Source organism: Ambystoma mexicanum, chromosome 3p (genome assembly GCF_040938575.1).
Source record: "Ambystoma mexicanum isolate Mex_15411 chromosome 3p, UKY_AmexF1_1, whole genome shotgun sequence".
NCBI lineage: Eukaryota > Metazoa > Chordata > Amphibia > Caudata > Ambystomatidae > Ambystoma > Ambystoma mexicanum.
This window is the reverse complement of record NC_090925.1, coordinates 355945790-355971339: the sequence shown is the minus strand read 5'-3', so window position 1 is coordinate 355971339 and position 25550 is coordinate 355945790. Positions and strand designations below refer to the sequence as shown.

The window sequence follows — 25550 nt, the reverse complement described above, 5'->3', positions numbered from 1 at the left end:
CCCCACAACTGCCGGGAAAGGGAAGCGACTGGGCCTAGAAGCGGTGAAGAGTGTAGCAGAATGGCGAGGGGATAAAGTTAGAAGACACTTGAAGAGCCAAATCCACGACCGCAGAGGAATGAGGGTGTGGGCCGAGGCCTGACAGGACAAAACAGGGCCCGGTGGTTGGCAGCACCCTCATAGGGCTGTGTGGCTGGACTGCGAGGACAAGACAGCGGAGCTGAGGAAAGTCACTGGGTGAACCCTGAGCCAGGAGGCAAAGGGGGTGGAGGAGCCAGGAAGTGGGCACTTGGCCAAGGGGTGCGCAGCAAGACCGGGACCTCTCGAGGTGGAGATATGGAGTGGGGGGGTCCCACGCTGAAATTACAACTGCGGAGGGAGAATAGGTGTGGGACAATCCTCCAGATGCCAGGAGCTAAAAGGAAAGGCATACCACCCAGGCAAAAGAACCCCCCTGCACCCTGGGGGAGGGGTGGGGGCAGCTAGAGCGCTGTGGGAGGCATAGAGCGGAGGAAGTGTCACTTGTTACAGAAGGGGTACGTGCGGAGAGAGCAGCGGGAAGAAACAGGAGAGAAATAGCATGGCCCTCAACAAGGATGACCTAAAAGAATGCCTCAGGCACCTGGAGGGGAGAATTGCGACCACCTTTCAGGATCAATTTGCGTTGCTGAGGGAAGAACTGAGAAGCTCTCTCAAGGAGGTTAAGGGGGAAGTGAAGAGCAGCCAGGGTTACCCATAACCTAGAACTGCAGGCAGAAGACTTGGAGAACTGATTGCAGTGGTGTAACATCAGAATGAAGGGACTTCATGAATCAGTTCAGGATACACAGCTGGGGGGAACAATCCAATAATGCTTTGGGAATTTGTTGCTGGATACGGAGCCGGAAAAACGTGGGGATAGACCGAATACATAGTCGGTCCCAAGAGGAAGGGGCCAGGAGCAAGGCCGAGAGACATACTGGTGGCCCTCACCACGTACAGATTGAAGGAGAGCATCCTGCGAGCAGCAAGAGGCCAAGTCAACTTTACAGTGAATGGCTTGCAGGTTCAGCTCTTCCACAACTGGCGTTGTCAACGCTACAAAAACGAAGGACTATAAGACTGGTGACATAAGCCCTCATCACAAAACGCATCACACATAAATGGACTTTCCCCTTTGGCCAGCTCTTTACCCTGGATGGTATGGAACACTGCATAACGAGTGCAGAGGGCGAGGCGCTGCTAAGAGGAAGAAGCATAATGTAAGGGGGATGAATTCCCCAGTAAAGCGCAACAAGGTGGAATCACACATTTGAAAGGGACAGGTAGACGTCATAATGCTGCAGGAGATGCATATAAAGAAAGTGTATAAACCCATCATTCGATTACGTCAGTTTTCACGGATATACCAAGCCAACACTCAGAAGAAAACCGCAGGGGGGTCTTGATAGGAATCATGGATTCACTTAAGGCCTAGATACTTCAAATCCAAGCTGATGTGAAGGGCAGATTTCTAGTTGTGCAAGTGGAGCATAGACAGGTGACCCTGGTGATGGTGTATGCACCAAATGTGGACGTAGCAGTCAAATTAGAACACTTCAATAGGGGAAATCATTCTCACAGGGGACATCAACATGGCGTGTGTTGTGTATCGACTGTCTTGACTGTCGTGTAGGCAGAAGAAACCTCTGTCCACAAGTGTCGCACAGGGATAGTCCAAACCACTATCTGTACAACCTTTGAGGCCACAGGTGGGATAAGTTCTTCCGGAGCTGCAGACTTCTGGGAACCCCTGGGCCACTGTAAAGAAACACAGGTTAAGTACTTAGCCAGAACAACATCCACAAACAAATCAACAAGAAAATGGAAAGGTCTTACCAAGGGTTGACAGTAGAGGTGAAGTTGAACCTATTTGAGGGGTTCCGGGACCCACCAGTGTCTCGCTCCCAGTAGTGGGTGGAAGCTCGGGAGGATATCTGGAGCTCCGAGTGCACCGGGACCATCTGTAGTTGGACTCCGAACAAGAAATCCAAGAAACGTAGTGCCAAGGGGTGTAGCAGAATGGAAGTCCAGAAAACAGTCCGTGATCCATAGCAAGAGTTCCAAATCCAAGAGTCAAATAATCAGGGAAATCCAAAACAGTCCGTGAAACAATCCGAGGTCAGTTTTTCACAAGATCCAAACCAAAAGCAGACGTAGCGCCCAACAGTGTCCAAGGTAAACAGCTGTGAAGCACTGAACACTGTGATGCAAGCGTTTAAATAGTGGCGCTGCGAGTGTGTACCGGTCACGTGACCAGCGTCCGCATCACGTGATCGAGTTTCAGCAACACGTGATCGAGTTTCAGCAACACGTGAGCGGGACGTGCCGGTCATGCGACGCAGAAGCAGGAAGCGAGGCCGATCTCGCAGCCGCCATGGAATACGCCAATGAAACTGGTGTCCTCATAGGCGGGCGGACCGCTGACACAATCGCCCTGGCATATGGGGGGTCGCGAAGAACACACGTGGGTCCCGGATCCGGGCAAGTGGATGGGCAGGAGTAAGGGTGAGGGGATCTGAGGTTTGGGGAGGGACACCAGAGACATTGGGAATCCCGCGGGTCGTGACAGCGTGGTACCCAAGTACGGATAGGAGTTCAGGGGCGCGTCAAGGAGCGATTGCTCCTTCGTGCTCTCTGGTGGAGGGCTTTGATAATCTGACCATTAGGGATGCCTGGCGGACCACGAGGAGAGAGAAAAGAGGCTACACGTGTTACTCGCATGTATATCAATCACTATCTAGAATAGACTATGTATGGGTGGCGGCCAGATTGGTGGGGGAGGTGGAACTGGGGGCAATTTCATTATCAAACCATGCCCAAACCAACCCTTGGGCTGCTTGCGCGCTATATAAATATAAATAAATAAATGCCCCATTGTTAGTGACGATAAGGGGCCAGGGACCACAGAGGGGGCTATGGGCCTGGACATTCCCAGGGGAGTTGCTAAATGATATAGTGACGGCAGAGATAATAGGGGACAAGATAGATGGGTACTTTGCCGCAAAGGACAATCAGGACGCCACACGGGAGCGAATCTGGGATGCCTTTAAGGGAGCGATGCAGGGGGAACATTTAGCACTCCGAACTCAAAGGGAGGAACAGAGGGGGGCAATGGAAAAACAACTGAAAACCCAATTGCACGAAGTCATACATGCTATAGCGGGAAAGAGGACCCTGTATAAGAAGCTGAAGGAAATCTGGGGCCAGCTGGAGCTGTTGCGCACTCGATTGGCTGAAAGGTCTCTGCTGGGGGCTAGGCAGGGATATTACATGAAGGCCAACAAGGCGGACAGGTTGTTAGCCCGGCAGCTGAAAAGGACAGAGGCGGCCCAAGCCACCCTACAAATAGCACAATCCGATGGGTCGATCGTGACAGAATCGGAGGCCATAACTAGACGTTTGCCAAATTCTATGAAGTTCTGTATACCTCAGGGTTTCCCGGCCAAACAGTCGAGACATATTTCCAAATGTTACCAGTGCCGAAAATATCACCATTGGAGAGGGAGAGGATAGAGAGGAACATGAGGGAAGAGGAGGTGGAGGCATTAAGTAAGTCTTTGCCTATCAACAAAGCACCGGGGCCAGGCGGCTACCTGGCAACATTCTATAACAAGTACAGCCAGAAACTGACTCCCAGGCTTATGAGCTTCTTTAGTTCAATCACAAACAAGGAGGGGTAACACAAACTATGGCGGAGATGAAAGTGGTGGTATTTGTGGGTCTTACCGACCCATCACACTGATGAACACTAATGCAAAAATCTACACGGGCATTCTGGCAGTGAAACTCGCACCCTTGTTTCTGAAACTGGTTCGTTCAGATCAATCAGGATTCATAATTGTGTTACAAACATGGGAAAACATAAGAAGAATAGCCCACCTGCTAGAGAAAGCCACTATACAGCAGATTCCCTCAGTGCTGGTCTCACTAGATGCTGAGAAGGCAATCGACCGGGTAGAGTGGCCACTTCTGATTACAGCCATAGAGCACATGGGGGTGGGCGTTCATTTGTGCCGATGATCGGAGCAAACTACAGATATCCTACAATGCGTCTGTCAAACAATACTTACTTGTCCCGCAGCATCAATATCTGTGGGGGCACACTGCAGGGGTGTCCCCTATCCCTGATCCTGTACGCAATATATTTGGAGCCATTTCTTATTAAACTCAGGCAGAATCCAGCAATACAGGGCATACCGTTTGGGTGGGAAGACCACAAGATAGTCACCTTTGCGGACTATATGCTGATGACCATGACACACCCGTAATCGTCAATCCCTGCGCTGGTAGCAGAACTTAATGTTATGGAGCAGGTGGCAGGACTTAAACTTAATATGTTGAAGTTTGAATTTCTAGGCCTGGGACTATCCCAGACCCAAGTGCAGACTTACCCACGTACTCTCTGTTCGCAGAAGCAAACAGCATAAGGTACCTAGGGAAATTAACAGGGGGAGGTGGGTCCTGGGAATCCCTCTGCCAGACATTAGTCCTGGTTACAAGAGACTTTAGCTCACTATCTTTCACAGAGAAGAAATATGCCCTTGGGCAGTCCAGCACCGAAATGCTAGGCAATTCTCCTCTGAACAAGAGTACCAACAGCAACCCCAGACATGTGTTTCGGTCTGGTTGGACCTCATCAGTAGGGTGGAGCTGTGCCTCTCTAAGAGTAGTGAGCAAGGGGATATTTGGGATATTTCTTCTCTGTGAAAGATAGTGAGCTAAAGACTCTGGGTAAGTCTCTTGTAACCATGACTAATGTCTGGCAGAGCGACTCCCAGGAACCCCCCTTGTTAATTTGCATATTTAAGTAACTTTGGGTCTCACCCTCAATTACTAGGGGAATCCAGATGTGGACCCCTTGCTCACTATTCCTAGAGAGGCACAGCTCCACCCTACTGATGAGGTCCAAGCAGACCGAAACACGTGTCTGAGGTTGCTGTTGGTAGTCTTGTTCAAAGGAGAATTGCCTAGCATTTTGGTGCTGGACTGCCTGTCAGGTCCCTGGGTAACAGAAGGCATTAGGTTAGGCATTACTAAGTGTCAATAGTGGCTAGGTAAGGTCAATTGCATTGAAATGGCATTTCCTTAATCTAACCATCATATCAGCCAGCAACTATTGTCCCAGCTCAAGATGGGGGAGTACTTCCTGTCCAGCAGTGATTGGTCAATGACTACTGTGATGCAGTTTACAACATTTCCTTAGGTTCCAAACTGCCTTTCATTCAAGATCTGTTTATGGATGGTCACAGCACATTTCAGCTCCAGTAAAATCAAAAGAAAACTGAAGAAACCTCAGAATACCCTTTATCAATTCATCAGAAAAAGCCAGAGAAGAGAAAACACAGATAAGTGACTGAAGTTATGTTAAAAGCAAAGTTGTGAGAAATTGTTTTCATGTTATAATTTAATTTAGTTAAAGTTCAGCTTTTGAAAGTCATTTAATTTCAAAAATTGAAGAAAAGTCAAAGACTGTTTATCGTGCAACCAATGTAATTAAGTTTTGGAAAGAAAAAGTGTTTACAACGTACTTTTGAACGTTTGTTTTAATTGTGTGCGCGCCAACGTCGAAGTAATGGAATTTCAGCTTGCGCGCGACTCAAGAAGGCCTTGCAGAGTAAACAGAAGCGTTCGTGTATGCGTTGCATGCCGGCCGCGTTTGAGGAAAGGACCTAGTAACATAAAGAAGCGTGTCCAGGAAGTTGATTGCAGTCACGTAGTACGCTTTTTGTCGGATCTGAGGAGATTCGTTCAATACTGTGGCGGCGTGCGAATCCAGGTAGCGTGTGCGCGCAAGTTAAATAACATTCAGCAGTGTTCTCAAAATAAAAGCGCTTGTATTTTGAATTGAATCTAAAATCTGAAAATAGATTTAAGAAGTAATTAGACTACATACAAGTAAAGAAGAAGTTCAAAAGGCATCACAATATTCAGATTGTTTTCACAAAGCCATTTAGTTTCATGAAGCACTGAGAGAACTACAAGTGAACACAGCAAAACAAAGAAGAGTTTAGAATTTAGCAAGCATTCAATACAAGTTTTAGTGTTCTATTGCATAAGTTTCAACACTACACTGAAGTTATCCAGATAGCTTATGAGGAGTTTGAAGTCAAAGAATTCAGCAGAGGAAAGCAAAGTTAACAATAAGGCTTAATTCTTACAAGAGTCTCTCAGTAAAGAAACAGAGACTGTCGGGTAACAAAGGGGTCTGGGAAGGTACATATTGGAAATGGTTAGTGAGTTTCAATTCAGAATTTAATTATTGCTGTGTCATTTGCAGGTATCCAGAGTTCCAAGGTGCCAAGCAGTTAAGGACTCCAGTGTTATCATAACCGTTTGTTATTTTCTCCAATTCCCCCTTTCCCCCCACTCTGCTCAATCCAATAATTGTTCAATTGATTGTTGGGTATACTGGTTTGAGGGACTAGGTGGGCTATTCATCTGCTCCTGCAGGAGATCAGGCTCCATCACTGCTCAGGCAGGTATTTAATTTGGGCCGTTCATTCTATCAGGTCCCAGCGCTGAAGTAGAGGTGTCTTTAGGCTCATTAGCTAGGATGCTTTCAGAAATGAAGGAAGAAATGTCGAAGTCAAGGAAAGAGACTACAGAGTTGAGTGATAGGCTTAAGGAGTTCAGTGTTTTGGTGAATAAGGGAGGAGTAGAGACAGAAAAACCTAGTGTTTCAGGTTGGAATCCAGAAAGAGAACCACCAGTGTTATATCTAGAAGTGGAGAGTGTAACTGTAGGAAGTGTAAGAGGGGTGGAAAAGCATGAAGGGGGAGTTCCAGCGATTACTGTGGTGACTACTCCATTGGCTCCACCGGAGCGGTTCGCAGGGGATCAAGAAAAATTTAAATAATTTCTTATGCAGTGTGAATTGCATTCTATGTGCAGGCCTGAGTCGTTTCCAAATGAAAGGGCAAAGGTGGCTTTTTTGATATCATACTTAACTGGTGAGGTGGCTGCCCGGTCAGTTCCTTTGGTTGGAAGGGGCGTCAGGGAACTGGAGAGTTGGGAGTTATTTAAAGCCGAGTTTAGAAAGATGTTTGATGGACGTACTTTAACTCAGAGTGTTGATAGTGAGTTACTAGAATTGAAACAATGAAATAAGGACTTATCGGTTTATATTACGCAGTTTCGAGCATTAGTTTTAGAATGTGCTTGGCCGGAAGAGAAAGGATCTTCTCTCTTTTATAGAGGTTTGCGTGACAAATTTAAGGATGCCCTGATGACAACTGTAGAAAGACCAGCTTCTTGTGAGGAGTTAATCACTCTTGTGTTTAAGCTAGATGCTAGATTAAGTGAGAGACGTCTAGAGCATAGGAGGTCAGGTTCCAAGGGTAGACTTTGGGTACGAAGTGAGAGACCAAAGCTAGATATAGTTCAAAGAGATGTTAAGGTGTCTGGAAGAGAAAGACAGTTTAGACCTCCATTAACAAAGGAAGAGAAGGAGAAGAGGCGGAAGGAAAATCTTTGTCTATATTGTAGGGATAGTGGCCTCTCTGTTGGAAATTGTCCTAGAACCCCTCGAAGAATTTTCACATCTTCTGGAAGAGGTCAGATGGTGGCAAACACAATTCAGGCATCGGTCCCGCACATTACAATAAATGTATCCTTATTTTGGAAGGGAGGTTTGAAATGTGGGGGTCATTGTTTTTTAGATTCAGGGGCAACAGGCAACTTCATGGACAAGAATTTAGCCATCCATTTAGGAGTACCAGTTGTGGCCAAGGAGGTTCCAGTACAGGTTAGAGCAGTAGATGGAAATCAACTCAGCTCGGGACTCATATCACAAACCACAGAAGTCATTGGGTTGAAAATTGCTGAAGAACATAGGGAAAAGATCATTTTTGAAATAATTGACGCTGCTCAATTGCAAATTATTCTAGGTATGCCTTGGTTGACGTTGCATAATCCTTTTATTGATTGGGCTAAGAGGACAGTGGAATTTAGATCACAGTTTTGTTCTGAACATTGTGTTGCAGATTGGGAGGAGTGTGATGTTGGAAGAAAAGAGCGTCTGGGAGAGCTTTTGGCTGGTGGAGTAACTGAAGAATAGTTGATTGGGGCTGTGGTTGGAATTTTGCCTGAATGCTATCTTGAGTTTGCGGATGTGTTTAGCGAGCGTGAGGTGAATGAGTTACCACTGCATCGCCCTTATGATTGCAAAATCGATTTGGAAGATGGAGCTCCAATTCCTTGTGGCAGAATCTATGCATTAACTGAGAGAGAGAATGAACATTTGAATACTTATTTACAAGAAAATCTGTAGAAAGGATTTATTCGCCATTCTCAATTACCTGCAGCATCACCATTATTTTCTGTGCCCAAGAAGGATAAGCGTTTGAGAACTTGCATAGATTATAGGGCACACAATAAGATTACAATTAAGAATCGTTATCCGCTTCCATTGATTTCAGCCATGTTAGATGCCATTCAGGGGGCTAAGGTATTCACTAAGTTAGATCTTCGTGGAGCTTATCACTTAGTAAGGATCAGAGAAGGTGATGAGTGGAAGACTGCGTTTCGAACTCTATTCAGTTTGTTTGAGTATCAAGTGATGCCGTTCGGACTTTGCAATGCGCCAGCAGAATTCCAATAGTTTATCAACAAGGTTTTGCAGGAGTATCTAGATGTTTTCGTAGTTGTCTACATTGACTATATTCTTATTTTTTCCTCGGAAAGAGGATCAACATCAGGAACATGTACGAAAAGTATTGTTGAAGTTGCGGGAGAATCATCTATTTGCCAAGTTAGAAAAGAGCCAATTTCACACGACCAGAGTGGAATTTTTGGGTTTTGTAATTTCACCGGCTGGATTGGAGATGGATTCCAGTAAGATTAAGGCGGTTCTAGATTGGCCAGCACCCACTTGTGTGAAGGATGTGCAGAGTTTCATTGCATTTGCCAACTTCTACCGGCGGTTCATTCAAGACTTTTCGTAAGTGGTGTCGCCTTTGACTCGATTGTTAAAAAAGGGTGTAAAATTCCTTTTGGATAAGGAAGCTGCGGAAGCATTCATTTTTTTAAAGGATAAGTTTACCTCTGGGCCGATATTATTGCATCCCGATGTAGAACAGCCATTTTTTGTTGAAGCAGATGCTTCTGATTTGGCCCTAGGAGCAGTGCTTTCACAGAGACATTCGAGTACGGGTCAATTACATCCTGTAGCGTTCTATTCTAAGAAGTTTTCAAGCGCTGAAAGAAATTACACCATTTCAGACAGAGAACTTTTGGCAATAAAAGCAGCATTAGGAGAGTGGAGACATTATTTACTCGGAGCTCAACATAAAGTTACTGTGCTTACAGATCATCGGAATTTAACCTTTTTGCGTTCAGCCAAGACACTAACGCCATGTCAGTTAAGATGGTCTTTTTCCTTCGCAGATTTTGACTTTGTGATTACCTTTAAGCCAGGGCGACAAAATGGCAAAGTGGATGCTTTATCCAGATGCAATCCTGGAAGTTCGAAGGAAGATTCTTTGTCTCCAGTACCATTGCTTCAAGATAATAATTCTGTGATTGCTGATATACAAAAGGTTGTGAGTTTGGGTGAACAAGTGGCTAAAGAAATGACGGAGGAGCAAATTATTGAGTAGGGGAAGGAAGGATTTGGCACGAGTAATCAAAAATGGTTTATCATTTGTGGATGCTAGGTTGTATTTGCCTGCTGAAAAGATTCAGGAGGAGGCTCTTCAACAGTGTCATGATTCTGTGCTTGGTGGACATCCAGGTTTTAGAAAAACCTTGGATTCATTACGTAGGGAATATTGGTGGGAAGGAATGAGTAAAGACACTTTAAATTATGTTAGAACGTGTGAAACCTCTGCACGAGTGAAGTCAGTAAATCAGAGACCAGTGGGATTGTTGACCCCTTTACCCATTCCTCCTCGTCCATGGCACACTATCTCTTTAGATTATATTGTGGAGTTACCTCTTGATCAAGGTTGCACCACCATTCTGGTGGTGGTAGATGTCCTCTCCAAGGCCAGTCATTTTATCCCTATTAAGGGTTCAGCTACAGCCACTAATCTAGCACAAGCATTCTTACAAAATGTGGTAAGATTACATGGACTTCCTACACAAGTGATTTCTGACAGGGGTTCTCAATTTGTGTCCAAATTCTGGCAGGCATTTTGCAAAGAATTGAATATAGATATTTGTCTAACTACTAGCTTTCATCCAGAGGCAAATGGTCAGACCGAGAGGGTGAATGAAGAGTTTGAAAAATATTTGTGTTGTTACCTTAAGACAGATAAGCGTTGGGTGGAGTTAATCTGGTTGGCAGAGTTTTGTTACAATAACACAGCTAAAGATTCAACGACTATGTCGCCATTTTATTTAAATCGGGGATTTCATCCTAGGTTTTTTAGAGAAGTGAATTTTGAGGAAGTGGAAGTTCCAGATGTTGAAGGGAGATTGAGAGCCATGGTTGAGAATGTAAAAAAGGCTATTGAGGCTTTACAAAAAGTAAATCAGATTACAAGAGATTTGCTGATCGTAAGGGTAGGGCAGCTCCAAGTTATCAACCAGGTGATATGGTTTGGCTTTCCAGTAAGAACATAAATCTGAAAGTTAAAGACAAGTTTAGTCCACGCTTTTTGGGGCCATTTGAAATTGATCAAGTTCTTTCCCCAGTCACTATCAAACTGAAGTTACCATCTAGTCTAGAGGTTCATCCCGCTTTCCATGTTAATCTCTTGAAACCTTGTACTAAAGGAACTAGATTAACTCAGGCACCGGGTCCAGTTTGTGTGAAAGGTTCAGGAGAGGAGTATGAGGTTCAGGACATTCTTGATTCTAGAGTGGTTCGAGGTACGCTGCAGTATTTGATAGATTGGAAGGGGTATGGCCCTGAGGAAAGATCGTGGGTGGCCAAGCAAGATGTACATTCACCAATGTTGGTTAAGAAATTTTATTTACGAAGACCAGAGAAACCAGGCCCTGGGGCAGGGCTTTATCGGGGAGGGTGCGGGGGTACCAGAAGGCATTAGGTTAGGCATTACTAAGTGTCAATAGTGGCTAGGTAAGGTCAATTGCATTGAAATGGCATTTCCTTAATCTAACCATCATATCAGCCAGCAATTATTGTCCCAGCTCAAGATGGTGGAGTACTTCCTGTCCAGCAGTGATTGGTCAATGACTACTGTGATGCAGTTTGGAACCTAAGGAAAGGTTCTAAACTGCCTTTCATTCAAGATCTGTTTATGGATGGTCACAGCACATTTGAGCTCCAGTAAAATCAAAAGAAAACTAAAGAAACCTCAGAATACCTGTGATCAATTCATCAGAAAAACCCAGAGAAGAGAAAACACAGATAAGTGACTGAAGTTATGCTAAAAGCAAAGTTGTGAGAAATTGTTTTCATGTTATAGTTTAATTTAGTTCAAGTTCAGCTTTGGAAAGTCATTTAATTTCAAAAATTGAAGAAAAGTCAAAGACTGTTTGTCGTGCAACCAATGTAATTAAGTTTTGGAAAGAAAAAGTGTTTACAACGTACTTTTGAACGTTTGTTTTAATTGTGTGCACGCCAGCATCGAAGTAATGGAATTTTAGCTTGCGCGCTACTCAAGAAGGCCTTGCAGAGTAAACAGAAGCGTTCGTGTATGCGTCGCATGCCGGCCGCGTTTGAGGAAAGGACATAGTAGCGTAAAGCGGCGTGTCCAGGAAGTTGATTGCTGTCATGTAGTACGCTTTTTGTCAGATCTGAGGTGATTCTTTCGATACTGTGGTAGCGTGCGAATCCAGGTAGCGTGTGTGCGCAAGTTAAATAACATTCAGCAGTGTTCTCAAAATAAAAGCGCTTGTATTTTGAATTGAATCTAAAATCTGAAAATAGATTTAAGAAGTAATTAGACTACATACAAGTAAAGAAGAAGTTCAAAAGACATCACAATATTCAGATTGTTTTCACAAAGCCATTTAGTTTCATGAAGCACTGAGAGAACTACATGTGAACACAGCAAAACAAAGAGTTTAGAATTTAGCAAGCATTCAATACAAGTTTTAGTGTTCTATTACAGAAGTTTCAACACTACACTGAAGTTATCCAGATAGCTTGTGAGGAGTTTGAAGTCATAAAGAATTCAGCGGAGGAAAGCAAAGTTAACAATAAGGATTCATTCTTTCAAGAGTCTCTAAGTAAAGAAACAGAGACTTTCAGATAACAAAGGGGTCTGGGAAGGTACATATTGGAAATGGTTAGTGAGTTTCAATTCAGAATTTAATTATTGCTGTGTCATTTGCAGGTATCCAGAGTACGAAGGTGCCAAACTGTTGACTCCAGTGTTATCCTGACTGTTATTTTCTCCAATTCCCCTTTCCCCCCACTCTGGTTAATACAATAATTGTTCAATTGATTGTTGGGTATACTGGTTTGAGGGACTAGGTGGGCTATTCATCTGCTTCTGCAGGAGATCAGCGCTGGGACCCGATACTGCCCCAGGGCAGGACAAAGACTGATACGTTTGGGATAGTTCTTCTCTGTGAAAGATATTGAGATAAAGACTCTGGGTAAGTCTCTCGTAAACAGGACTAATGTCTGGCATAGAGACTCCCAGGACTCCCCCCTTGTTAATTTGCATAAGGTACCTAGAGGTCAGTATAGCCAACACAATATCAAAGATGTACGAGAAGAATTACCCTGAGCTGCTATGACAGGTGAAGGCTGATGTTGCGAATTTCATCGCTGGTCCGTGGGGCTACTATAAAGATAGTTACGCTACCAAGGGTACTGTATTATGTTCAGGCTCTTCCAATTTTGGTTCAGCACCCCTTCTTTAAGGCTATAAATAAGATGGTGTTGCGTTTCTTATAGCAGAACAAACACCCCTGGATAGCATTGCAGACCCTGATGGCTCCCAAAGATAGAGGGGGATAGGCCTCGCGAACTTCATCAAATACTATGAGGCAGCCCAAATGCACGTAGTGTGAGAATGGTTATCTGGAGAAAAAAAGGAAGCTGTGGGCAAAGATGCATAGGGTAGTGGCGGGGTGCTCCCTTGAGGGGATATTTTGTCTACACAGGTGAGATAGACCCCTGCTCACCCGCTCCAGTCAGGTAATAGCAGTGGTTTGTGACATAAGGCACCAATTGGTGGACCAGGGCCGTTTTACCACGTGCCCATCCCCCTTTACCCCACAATTTGGGAATGCGCAATTCCTACCGGGAACGACGCAGGGATTGTTCAAGCAACTGCACAAGGTGGGATGTAGAAAGCTAAGAGACATGATGCAAGGGGCTCTGTACATTTGAAGAGTGCAAGCATCATATAGGTCTATCAGAGAGGGACAGAATGGAATACTATCAAATGAGGCACTGGATAATGAGCCCAGGGATGATACAAGCAGCGGGATGAACATTTACAACATTTGAGACATTTATCACCACACATACAGGGAATAGGCAGATGGTGTCTAAATTGTACTTGATTCTAATGGAATCGGAAACCACTTCTTCATGGGGCTATATGAAGCAATGGGAGACCACGCTGGGGGTGGAGATACCTACGGAGCACTTGGAAAACCTGTGGAGGAATATTCCTAAACTAACAAGATCAATCCAGCTCAGAGAAGCCTGGTACAAGGTTATGGTGCAGTGGCGTTTCACCCTAGAGAGGTTGCATAGGATGTCTTCCACAACCCTGCGGGAGTGCTGGAGAGAATGTGCGGGGAGGGGCGACTGGAGACACATATGGTGGGTGTGCCTGTTATTGGGCATATTTTGGGCGGGTGTCAGTGCTCAGAAAAAGTCAATGCTCACTTGTTATATGAAACTAACCACCAATGAGGGGATGTCTTTTTGACCCAGGGATTCATCTACTGTCTAAATCCCAGCGTAAAGCCTTTATGATTATGTTGACAGCGGCCTGGTTGGTGATCGCTAAGATTTGGAAATTAAGACTACCTCCAACGTGCGTAGAATGGCTACATAAATTGTGTTGGTTGTTAGCAATGGACTAGGTTACCTATGGAGTACAAGGGGAGGTTGGGAGATTTCGGCAAGGCTGGCGAATGGCCTTAGAGTATCTTCGAGGGAACTACATGAAACAGTGGTGCCCGCAGAATCTGAGAATATTGGACATTATGTAACCAAATGTATTCTCTCATGGAAACAAGGGGGTTGCAAGGACTCGGACTAGATGCTGCTGCTGGGGGGAAGAACGGGGGCATGGGGTGGGTGGGGATGTTACTGTTTGCATAAATATAAATGGCAATAAAAATATGTAAAAAGAATGGTGCACGGTGTTGCCGGGGGTGGGACGGAAGGGTGTTAATTTGAAGGAAAATTGATATTTTATCCTTCCTTGAGAATCACTTCTCAGATCATAGTTGTGGTGGTGCAGCTGGACATGGACCCCCGTAAATCAGATTTTCTATATGCATTTATTAAATCCAGGATTGAAATAAAGAAGGAATGAACTGGTGTGAAAAGCAACTCCTTAGTTTAGTGGATCATCCAGTAATCAGTAGCTGCGTGTGAGGAACTAGAACATAGCATGCCACAAATGCAATTTCCTCACGAGATTCATAATGTCAATGTCTTCTAGATATGCCATTTATACACTTTCCCAGACACACAAAGTTAATGTCAGATATGTATGTTTGTATGGCACCAGCTGGCCTGGGACTACAAAAGTAGCTGTTGATGTCATGTTAACCAGGCTCTTCTAGGCTACAAGTAGAAACTAAATAGCTCCCAGCAATTTAATCCCAATGAAATCATAAATAGTGAGGATGAAACAATGTGCACTTTGGGTACTATCCCAGAGTGCAGCTAATAAAAATTGGGCTAACAGGTACCATTCATTGGGAAGTTATGCAGAGGCTAATCCAAATTTCAACATTTCACAGATTTACCTCCAGGCTGCACATGTTTTGGCATTGAGCTCCCAGGATTTACAGTCTGCACAAGAACTAGGGTCCCAAGGATTGGTGCTACAAACAACTATGGTAAGGAAGGCATGGAATGATATGATATGATATGGCATTTGTAACGCGCCTATACACAAGTGTTTCAAGGCGCGACTTGAATCAAACACTAAGACAGACACAAGTGATCACAGTTCAAGGGTGTTCATTGAACTTGAATTGGGTTTGAAAAACGCCTAATCTAAACCTAAATCTAAGATGGGAGCAAGCTACGACTATCAAGTAATAATAATGCAGTCTTAGAGGTGTTTTGTCAAAATAAAAAGGCCTATACTAATAAACCTATTGCTAATCCTTACTTCTAAATACAAATAGTGTGGGAAACAATGTTATGCAAAAGAAAAGTGTTCAAGAAATGATATGTCAGGATATCCAAGCCATTGGCTTCCCTTCCCCAAGTTTTCAGCACGCGACTCGAGCTTAGCACACTCTCTGGCCTCTCTAGCATGAGGATGCAGTTCAAAACATCAACATCAACAAATTCCCATCAAGGCTTTGGGTTGGAAGAGCAATGCTTTGATTACTCAATTGACTGGGGAATTGAGGACAGATCTGGGTCCATAATGTCTACCTTCTTGGATGAGACAGGTGCCATGGCATGTGAACAGTGGAGTTCCTTAGGCAAGATAGATCTGTTATCAGAGATGCCGAAACCTCAATGCCCAACGAGCAGCAATGTGGATATATAAGGCTGAACGGATAACATCTTTATCAGTGCTTATTGAATTGGAGTGCAGCCCCATGACCTTGCCGAGATGGTGCCACCAGGCATCCTCTGTTAACATTTGTAGTGCCCCCAAGCAATAACAACATCACTTCTGAGGTGTGCCAAACATATGGTCGAAAGATGCAGAATCCCTCACTGCAGCAGCTACTAAGAGGGACGGATCCTGCACCTATCGGAGCGCTCAGTGACTATCTGGCAATAGCATCCTGCTATGGTGGAAATCGGTGTACTAGAAAAAGGCAATGGTTCTGGGTATCACTTTATTGCAGAATCTAAAACATGCCTAATGGGTCAAGGGCCTTTATGGAATTGGAAACTGACAAAAGGGGGGTGCCCAGCAGACTATGGCTACTGTGCGCACCCAAGGCTTCTCTGTGCCCACCAAACTAGTGCTCTTGCTGGTGGCAGGGGACACATGACTGAGACCCCTCCGGGACACTAAGACAAGAAAGCTTAAATGTGACTGTTCCTTCACTTCGTGCCTGATCTGCCAGTCTTCTGGAGAAGGTCCTTGCATAGCGGTTTGCTGGCCACCAGAAGACGCACTCGCCCTGCTGGCTAAGCCCAGCCACTGTCCTTCAGTCCATGGCTTCACACACCCGCAGAGGAAGGCCAAGAATCGACCCGTTTGCCAGGCTCTCCTTACTAGCAGTGCACATGACTGTTCAGCAATGTGGGCGGTAAGCACCTGTTGCAAGTGGCTCAGCCTTCTTTCACCTTTGAAGCTGCCACACCTGTGTCAATGGTGGACACCGAAATAAGACATAAGGAACAAGTTACTTACCTGTAACTGTTGTTCTCCAGCATGGGTCTGGCATGGATTCACATGCTCATAAATATAAATATTCCCAGTCGTCAGGCCGGGAATCGTCGGTAAAGAAAAAATCAATATCAGTTTTGTTTCCGATCTGTCTTTCTTCGTAGTAACCAATCACTGATCGCTGGGTCATACTGCCCCCAGCCAATGACTGCCCTCTACCTAAGCCCCTCCCCTGGCAGCCATCCTCAGATTTGGTAGCACGTAAAGTGGCAGTATGACCAAGTGAAGAGCCGCAGAGGGGAAGGAGGGAGAGTTCGCATGTGAATCCATGCCAGACCCATGCAGGAGAACAACAGTTACAGGTAAGTAACTTGTTCCTTCTCCAGCATGGGGTCTGGCATAGATTCACATGCTCATGAATATAAGAATACATAGCAGTATACACATGCACAGCCACGGGAGGTGGCAACAGACTCAACATTAAGCAATACAACAACTCAACATTAAGCATCTCTTACCTCCTCACCAGGCTCACCTTAAGCAAACAGGTTGCGCAGCACTGCTTGGCCGACCCTGGACTCCTCCCTGGAGTCCCGATCGACGCAATAGAATCTTGTGACGGTGTGCGTCGACCTCCACATAGCACCCCTGCAGATGTCCAGCAGGGGCACACCAGACAGAAACACCGTGGTAGCAGCGATCGCTCTGGTCGAATGAGCTCTCAGACGGCCGGGCAGCGGTCGGTTTGCCAACCGGTGACAGTGCATGATGCAGCCGGAGAGCCATCTGGAAATGGAAGCCTTCGAGAGAGCCTTCCCTTGATTCACAGGTCCAAATTTCACAAACAGCTGTGATGTCTTCCGAAAACTCTTTGTGCGGTCCACGTAGAACTTCAGCACTCTAGCCACATCCAGCGAGTGCAAAGTCCTCTCGGCCGGAGACGAAGGCGACGGGAAGAAAACTGGTAACACCAAGGGCTTGTTGAGGTGGAAGTCCGACGGCACCTTGGGCATAAAGCAGGGGTGCGTCCTCAGCACCACCCGTGTGTCGTGAAAAGTCAAGTATGGAGGCTTGCAAGATAGGGCCTGGATCTCTCCCACTTGTTGTGCGGAGGTGATGGCCACAAGGAATGCTGTCTTCCACGACAGGAACTTCAACGGCGCCAAATGCATAGGCTCGAATGGGGCCCCCATGAGCCTGGTCAGCACCACGTTGAGCTCCCACGCCGGGGCAGAGGCCTTCACCGGCGGGAACGATCGGAATAGTCCCTTCATAAATTCCTTCACCAGGCGATGAGACCACAAGGACGCCCGTCCTGTAGTTCTGGTGTATCGGGAAATGGCAGCCAGATGTATCTTGATGGAGGCGTGAGCCAGTCCAGCTTTGACCAGCGACAGTAGGTACGGCAATACTTGAGGGGCCGTAATCCGTAGAGGGTTAATCTTCTGTGCACGGCACCAGACAGAGAACCTCTTCCACTTATGTCCATAGCATTTGAGAGTTGAGGACGCCCTGGCTTTTGCAAGAACCTCTCTGCAGTCAGCTGGGATATCGTATCCTCCAAACTCTAGTGCTGCAGGAGCCAAGCCTGCAAGTTCAGCGACTCCGGGTCGTGATGGAGAATGGCGCCTCCTTCTCTGGAGAGAAGATCCGCGTCCGTCGCCAGCTTGATAGGTGGGGACGCTGACAAGTCCAGAAGGTCCGGGAACCAGATCTGTCTCGGCCACGCCGGTGCGACGAGGATCATCCTGCACCTGGACCTCTTGAGCTGGTTGATGAGACGGAGCAGCAACAGCAACGGAGGGAACGCGTACAGGAATAGGCCGTCCCAAGAGAACGAGAAAGCATCGCCCATGCTCCTCGGTTGTGCGAACCTCTGGCACTTGGAGTTCGTCGCCGTCGCAAACAGGTCGATCTGGGGTTTTCCCCACCGTGAAAGAGCTGATCCACCTGGTCCTGGCGTGGTTCCCACTCGTGGCACGAGCGCAGCTCCCTGCTGAGTGAGTCGGCGATGGTGTTTTTTATTCCTGCCAGGTGGAAGGGAACCAGAAACATCCCCTGGGCGACGGCCCAGTGCCACAGATCCTGGGCCTCCTTGGATAGGGCTGGGGATCTGGTGCCTCCCTGCTTCCAGATGTAGAACATCGTGGTGGTGTTGTCGGTGAAGATCCTCACCACTTTGTCCTTGAGGGACGGAAGGAACGATTTGAGCGCCCAGAACACGGCTCGTAGCTCCAGGATGTTGATGTGAAGACCTCTCCTCCGGGAGCCAGAGGCCTCTTGCGTGGAGATCTCTGGTGTGGGCCCCCCATCCCTCCAGGGAGGCGTCCGTCGTTACCGTCTCCTGATATGCCGGGCCTGAAAGTCCATGCCTGCCGTGAGGTGCGCCCGGGCACCCCACCATAGAATCGCCCGACGGAACTCCTCGTCGAGCGGGATCCTGTCTTCGAAGCTGCCCGCCGCTTGAATCCAGCGGGCGTCGAGGAACTCTTGTAGCAGACGCATCCAAAGTCTGCAAAAGGGCACAAGGTAGATGCATGAGGACATCACCCCGAGGAGGGACTTGATGGACCTCACTCTGGCCACATCCGTGGCTAACAGGTGCTGCACCTTGCTCAAAATGGCCTTCGTCCTTTCTTCCGACGGAGATGCCAGTCGCTTCACTGTATCAAGCTTTGCTCCCAGAAACAGTGCCACCTGCGACGGGACCAATGGGATTTGGGGTAGCTGATGGCGAATCCCAGCTCCGTGAGCAGGCGGACGGTCCTCGCTGTGTGTTCGACGGTGAGTTCTCTTGACCTTGCACGGATTAGCCAGTCGTCCAGGTAGGGGTAGACGTGGATCCCTTGCAGGCGCAGCCGTGCCGACACAGGTGCGTAGCACTTGGTGAACACCCTGGGTGCCGACTTTAATCCGAACGGCAGGGCTCTGAATTGGTAGTGACGCCCCTGGACTACAAATCAGAGGAACTTTGTGTCCTTTTAGAATGGGGATGTGGAAGTAAGCATCCTCCAGGTCCAGTGACGATAGGAAGTCGCCCTCCTCCAGCTGTCCCAGCACGTGCTGGAGGGTGACCATCCTGAATTTCTGTGCCTTGAAGTACCTGTTCAACCGACGCAGGTCCAGGATGGGGCGCCAACCGCCTGTCTTCTTTCTGACGAGGAAGTATCTTGAGTATACTCCGGAGCCTCTTGGGGACGAGCTCGATGGCACCCTTCTTGAGCATCGCCCTTACCTCCGACAGCAGTTGAGGGACGTGATTCTCCTTCCTGGCCACAGGAGGAATGGGAGGACACTTCTTTTGAAATTCCAGCGAGTGTCCGCGGGCCAGGGTGTCCAGCACCCAACTGTCGGTGGAGATGGACTCCCACACGCTGACGAACTTCGTCAGCCGGCCTCCCACCGGGGTGCTTCGGTGGGGGCACGACGCTACGGCCGGTTCAGTCCTGCTTGGAAGAGGCCATGTCGCCTTGGCCTCCTTGCCGACGGCGGCGAGACCCTCCTTGCTTGCCGCGGCCTCTGTAGGCCTCCTGGGATGAGGAGCAGGCCGCCTGGCGGTAAGTAGAAGAGCCGCCGCTGGATCCCTTGGAGGCTCCCAGTCTGCCTCCAGAGTTCCGAAAGGGCCGTCGTTGCTGAAGGACTCCTAGGGCACGGGCTGTTTCCGTGTCTGTCTTGATGGCCTGGAGGGACTCATCCACTGTCTTTCCAAACAGGTTGTTGCCGTCGAACGGCATGTCCAACACTCTGGTCTCGACGTCCTGGCGAAAGTCCGTCGCCTTGCGCCATCCTCGTCGTCGGAGGCAAACCCTGTTGCCCAGTTGGCGAAATCCAATATCAGCAATGTCCGTTGCCACCGTTATGGCGTGACCCGACGCCACCTCTCCTTCCTGCAGAATCTGTAGGGCCTCCGCCCTCTTGTCATCCAGTAGGAAGTCTAGCAGAGGAGCTATCTTGAACCTCCCTGTCGTAACAGCCCACAATCGCTAAGGCATTGGCCGCCTTAATCGTCGTTGCCGCCGACAAGATGACTCGTCGTCCCATGGAGTCCAACTTCTTGCCCTCGCTGTCCGGCGGGGAAGTGGAAGTTGAGGCCGCCGCACCCGCTGCTTTATTCTTGGCCGCTGCTGAGACGACAGAGTCCGGCGTGGGCTGGGCCCTGAGGCACAAGAGAGCGGCATCGGGGACCCGGTACTTCTTCTCGTACCTGTCCCTCTTGGCGGGTGTCGTGGAAGGGTTCTTGAGGATAGCCAGCCCCTCGTCCCAGATCTCGTCGAGCAACGGCACCGCAAGGACCGTCTTTCTCTTGGCCTCTCGTCGTTGGTAAAGAAAACCTTCCTTTTTCTGTTCCTCAGGGCAGAGCTCGAAGAGCTCGGATGCCCTGGCTATCATGGCGTGAAAAGAGCCAATTTCGTCGGGCGGAGAGGCCCGAGGGGGGGGGTGATGACGGGATGTCCGTTGTGTCATCGCCGCTGCCGTTGTCATCCGTCCCCGTCGCCGTATCCTCCCGAGGGTCCGGCGAGGGGGATGAGGGGTCCACAGGCCTCGCGGGCACGAAGGGCGGAGCGGGGTGGACTCTCCTCTGCTTGTTCGGAGGGCTTCCCGACGGGCCTGGTTCTGGATCCTCCGTCGGGGTCCGTGGTTACCTCATCCTTATCTCAGTACATAAGGATTGGATCGCCAACAAAATGGCCGCCAAGCTATCCTGGGGCTCGGGTAAAGGCTGCGACTGACGGGATTGCTGCTCCACTGGGCCCTCGTCATCGCTATCTATCACATCAGCGGGAACCGTCCCCTGGGATCGAACCTTCTCGAACCTCTCGTTGAGGCCTATGAACCTCTCGTTGAGGCCTTTCACGGCTTCCACCGGATCCTCCTCGGAGGCTGAATCCGAGTCCGTAATGGCCACTGGCCCCCCCCTCTTTTTCCGCCGGGGTCTTCATGGGGGTCTTAACGATGGTCTGGAAAGAGGATTCCCTCCGCGGAGGCAGGGAAACTCTGGGCCCAAGGCCGCCTCCACTGGCGTAGCCTCTGCTGGCTTCACCAGGGCCGCTGCGACAACCTCGATAGAGGCCTTTGCCGGATGGATCAAGGCCCTCACCACCTTAGGTGCTTCCTGGGCCTTTGCTTTAGGGGGAGGGTCATCGCCTCGCTCCCCCTCGCCTCCCTTCGAGATCGACCGGGGCCTCTCCAGAAGCTTATCCGGGTTCTCAGACTTTCTCTTCCCCGAACCAGAGCACTGGCAGGTGGTTGATCGTGCCGTGGAAGTCGCTCCCTGCCTGGCAGCCGAGGAGCCTGACCTTTCGGCGCTCCCGGTGCCCGCAGTGCTTGGCCTTCTGTTGGGCCAAGCCCTCACAGGACCTAGAAGACCACTCAGACTTTTTCTTCGCCGTCTCACCTGCTGTGCCCTTCTCCAGCCAGGCGGCGAGGTGGGAACGATGATCTTGCTTGGTCTGTTCCGACAGGTTCTTGCAGAACGCACAGTCCTTCTCCACGTGTGCTTTTTTTTTCCTTCAAACCATTGTTTATAGTTTGATTGCCAAACTTTTACAACATAATTATTCTCACATTCCACAATTTTCATTCAATTTTCATGTCTCCACGTGCGCTTTGTCCTCATGAAGGCAGTATAGACATCTCGAATGCTCGTCTTTGAAAACATTTTGCAATCCGCATGCTGGGCAGCTCCTGAACAGCTTGGATCCGGGCGTCGAGCTTCCCTTGTCCTGGGCCATGTCCGTTGAGGTAGGCCACAGATCTTCTGGAATCCTCCAAGAAGCGTAACTCGACGAAAACTTCACCCTTGAGGGGCGTAGAAGAATTCCGAAACGGGTCCCCGTTATCGGAAGTAGAAACGGTGGAGCTTGAGGCTCGATTAACCGAAAAAATGAGAAAAATCTCTGGAAAAAGCGTGAAAACGCAGTAAAAGCTCGAGAGCTAAAACACGAGGACTCCCAACACTTGAACATGCGGTAAAAATCTGAGGATGGCTGCCAGGGGAGGGGCTTAGGTAGAGGGCAGTCATTGGCTGGGGGCAGTATGACCCAGAGATCAGTGATTGGTTACTACTAAGAAAGACAGATCAGAAACGAAACTGATACTGATTTTTTCTTTACCGAGGATTCCCGGCCTGACGACGGGGAATATTCATGAGCATGTGAATCCATGCCAGACCCCATGCTGGAGAAGAGGTGATCTGCACACTAGGATGATCATAGCCCTCTGCCATCATTGCTGGTAGACTCCTCCTCCCGACCCCTACAAAGGCGTCTAGACCATCCGCAATTTTCATCATATCACCTTCTCTGCGCTAAACTGAAGCAATACAGTGGAAATGGAGCATATGGAAAATGAAATGTGTGCTCAAACATTGCAATGGTTGTGGTCAGCACAGCATGAAGTGTGCTGCAAGTCATACGCCAGTATCTCATGTTGGTGACTCTTTCTCAGTGTGGCATCCTCATCTTTTATTTAAAGCACATGCGCTTTTCCTGCTGTAACTCTCCACATTATTAATTAATTCTAGTGCATTTTAATGAAAGCCCACTTTTACAACAGATTACGTGTTTTTGTGGTGCTAACTGAATAATGTGGTATTCCTGAAGTGGGTCTATGGAAATGGAAACGTGCAGTGCATTACAGCAAAGTGTGCAGCCTCGAGTATTAGGACTGTACACATTCCATATGCTCACGGTACATGGTTGTAATGTGTGAGTGGAACATAACGGAAAATGTGTGTGTCCTGGAACCAGACCGATTATAGGAAACTGCACAGCTCTCAAGTCAGGTCATGAGCCATGCCTCCCCCTTTTTATGGCCCCAATACTTGTCTGGTCCGTATTTACTTCAATGAAAAAGACACACTTGCTGCTGTGACACTCTAAGATGGCCGTCCCGGGAGAACAAGCGCTTGGATAAACTGATCTTGGCTCTCGCCCAATGGTAGACAATGTTCATAATGCATTTTGACTGCACAGTAAACTGGGTTGTAATTCTTTGTGTGAAGAGTTTTTTTGTAAATGGGTTTCCTTAGTAAAAGTTGACTTTAGAATGCACAGTGCTAAAAGCTTCAGTTTTGTTGTGTGGATATTTTCTCGTGATTATAGGCCGCTTAACATAAATGTATTGAAAACAAAAGGTAGTGGCTATAATTAGAATTTTGGAAACCTGGAGAGAAACCCAGAAAACTCGTCTTCGTAGCATAGCTCCTGGGGCAGAGATGTTTAATGGCATGCCACCTGTGCGGGTTTCCAGGGAGCTGGCATAGGAAATGGTGTGGGAGAAGTTGCTTAATGATTTGGGGGACGGTATTGAAAGGGAACCTGCTTGGCTTTCACTTGCATATTCAGAGGAGGAGATTGCTGAGGTAGCACCAGGGACCCAGCAGTGAAGTTTGGAAAGTCAGATTGGTGCAACTCACAGGAATATCGATTTAGTAGGAGCATAGCCGCGGAGCGACCAACATGCTGTTCCCTCCCCAGCGTGCATGGACTCAGAGTCCCCATAATCAGCCTTCCTTATACGTGTAGCCATATGATCGTACCCTAACACTGCATCGCCTTGCAGTACAGAACTCTGGTGTTTCACAGCTAGGTTTGTGATCTATAAAACCCAGCAGAGACATACAAGGACGGTGGGAAACAGAAAGGAGGAGGAGAGAAAGAAAGAAAATAAAGATTGAAGGAAGGGGGAGAAAAAAGGAACAAAATGAAAAAGGAAATAGAAAAGAAGCAACGAGAAGCTCGGAAGGAGAGAAAAAGGATTAGACGATAAAGGGTCAAAATGTCAATGCAAATTGGCATTATAGAGGTAATAATTGCACATTAGTCAATGTCACAATTGTATCATTGCTCTTAAGGGTTGAAAATGTTAAATCTGTTATTGAAACTTTAACAGTAGCCTTAGTCTTTCCGCTTCTTAGACAACAGGAAAGATGGCTGCCTCCATGAGCCAAACGGAAAGGCATATGTTCAGGACTATTTGATATATTTGTATTGCTGCTCCCTATTCTGTCATTGGTGATTACTTCAATGTTTTAAAATACAACTATTCATATCAATGTCCCTTGCCTCTGCCACACAATTACCGCCAACCCCTTGCCCAGCAATGAGGCTTTCCTGTGCACAGCAGCCATACTGATGCCTCTGGAATGTGCACACACCCTCGCTTTGATAGAAGCACCTTCCAATGTGCTTAACGCACTCTTCCATACCATACCTGGCCTTCTCGCTTGTGCACTCATGTTATGCAGCATAAGCTTCTGTCCCACTCACTCAGACTTGCCTGGCTTCCATGTCCACTATGTGTAATGTGTCTTCCAACAAGCGGGTCTTGAGCTCACAGTCGTCCTGGCTGCTGGCAGTGAGGGAAGGCGATGCGTTGATTTCAATTAACCACCTGTGGCCCAGATAGAGAGAGAGAGAGAGAGAGCGCTCTGTGAATCCCGATTGCTGAGCAAGAAGTTCGGATCAAGTGACTTCCCGCTGAGCGGAGCTGTGACCCTAACTTAAAATGTACGCAATGGAAGAGTGTCACAATTGTGTGCCTGGCAAGCTTCTCCTACAAGTGTAAAGGGCATAGTGACAAACTCATTTTACATACAAAGTGGGATACGTTGTCCTTTACCAACTTCTTAGAAAGAGATGAGCATGTTGTAGCAACTTTGCTTAATGATTAGTTTAAACCAAATATACAACTCCTGTCCTCATGCTTATTCTGCCGTGCTTGAGCGGAAGACAGTACGTGCCGACCCAAACCTAGCTTTCGAATGTGATGCCATCCGTTCCAATAACTGCATACTTTCAACAAATGTTCCTAATGAAGCTCAAAGACAAGCATACACATTCTATTCATAGACTGCTGATCCATACTAGACCGCCTAAAAGCCAGTCTCTTTCCATATTGTAGCAATCTCGAATTATCTTACGTTATTTCGTTTGAATTCGGTAGCCTCAATACAGTAATTTATGTTGGCCAAATTCCTCCACATGGGCTGCCTTAATGCACATATCTGAAGGTAGAAGTGGATATGTCGGGATGTACTGGTCAGCCTAGAATTACTCAAATATGGAATGCTAGGTCTCACACTGTAATGCCTGTGGAGATGAAGGACGGGTT

At 47.6% G+C, this 25550-nt stretch overlaps 1 protein-coding gene across 2 annotated transcripts in view; it reads right to left on the bottom strand.

Annotated features, from left to right (window-relative positions):
* The window catches only part of TTLL9 (tubulin tyrosine ligase like 9), a 208509-nt gene that overhangs the window by 29591 nt on the left and 153368 nt on the right, over window positions 1–25550 (bottom strand). Inside the window, exons 12-13 of one of the 2 annotated variants that reach the window (XM_069651006.1) lie at window positions 24717–24830; window positions 11523–11847 (exon numbers count right to left, since the gene is read on the bottom strand). In XM_069651006.1, coding sequence (XP_069507107.1) covers window positions 11841–11847; window positions 24717–24830 — 121 coding nt within the window. In that variant the 3' untranslated portion in view covers window positions 11523–11840. Of the gene's footprint in view, window positions 1–11522; window positions 11848–24716; window positions 24831–25550 lie in introns of those variants that run through there. The other variant, XM_069651005.1, reaches the window with a different exon arrangement.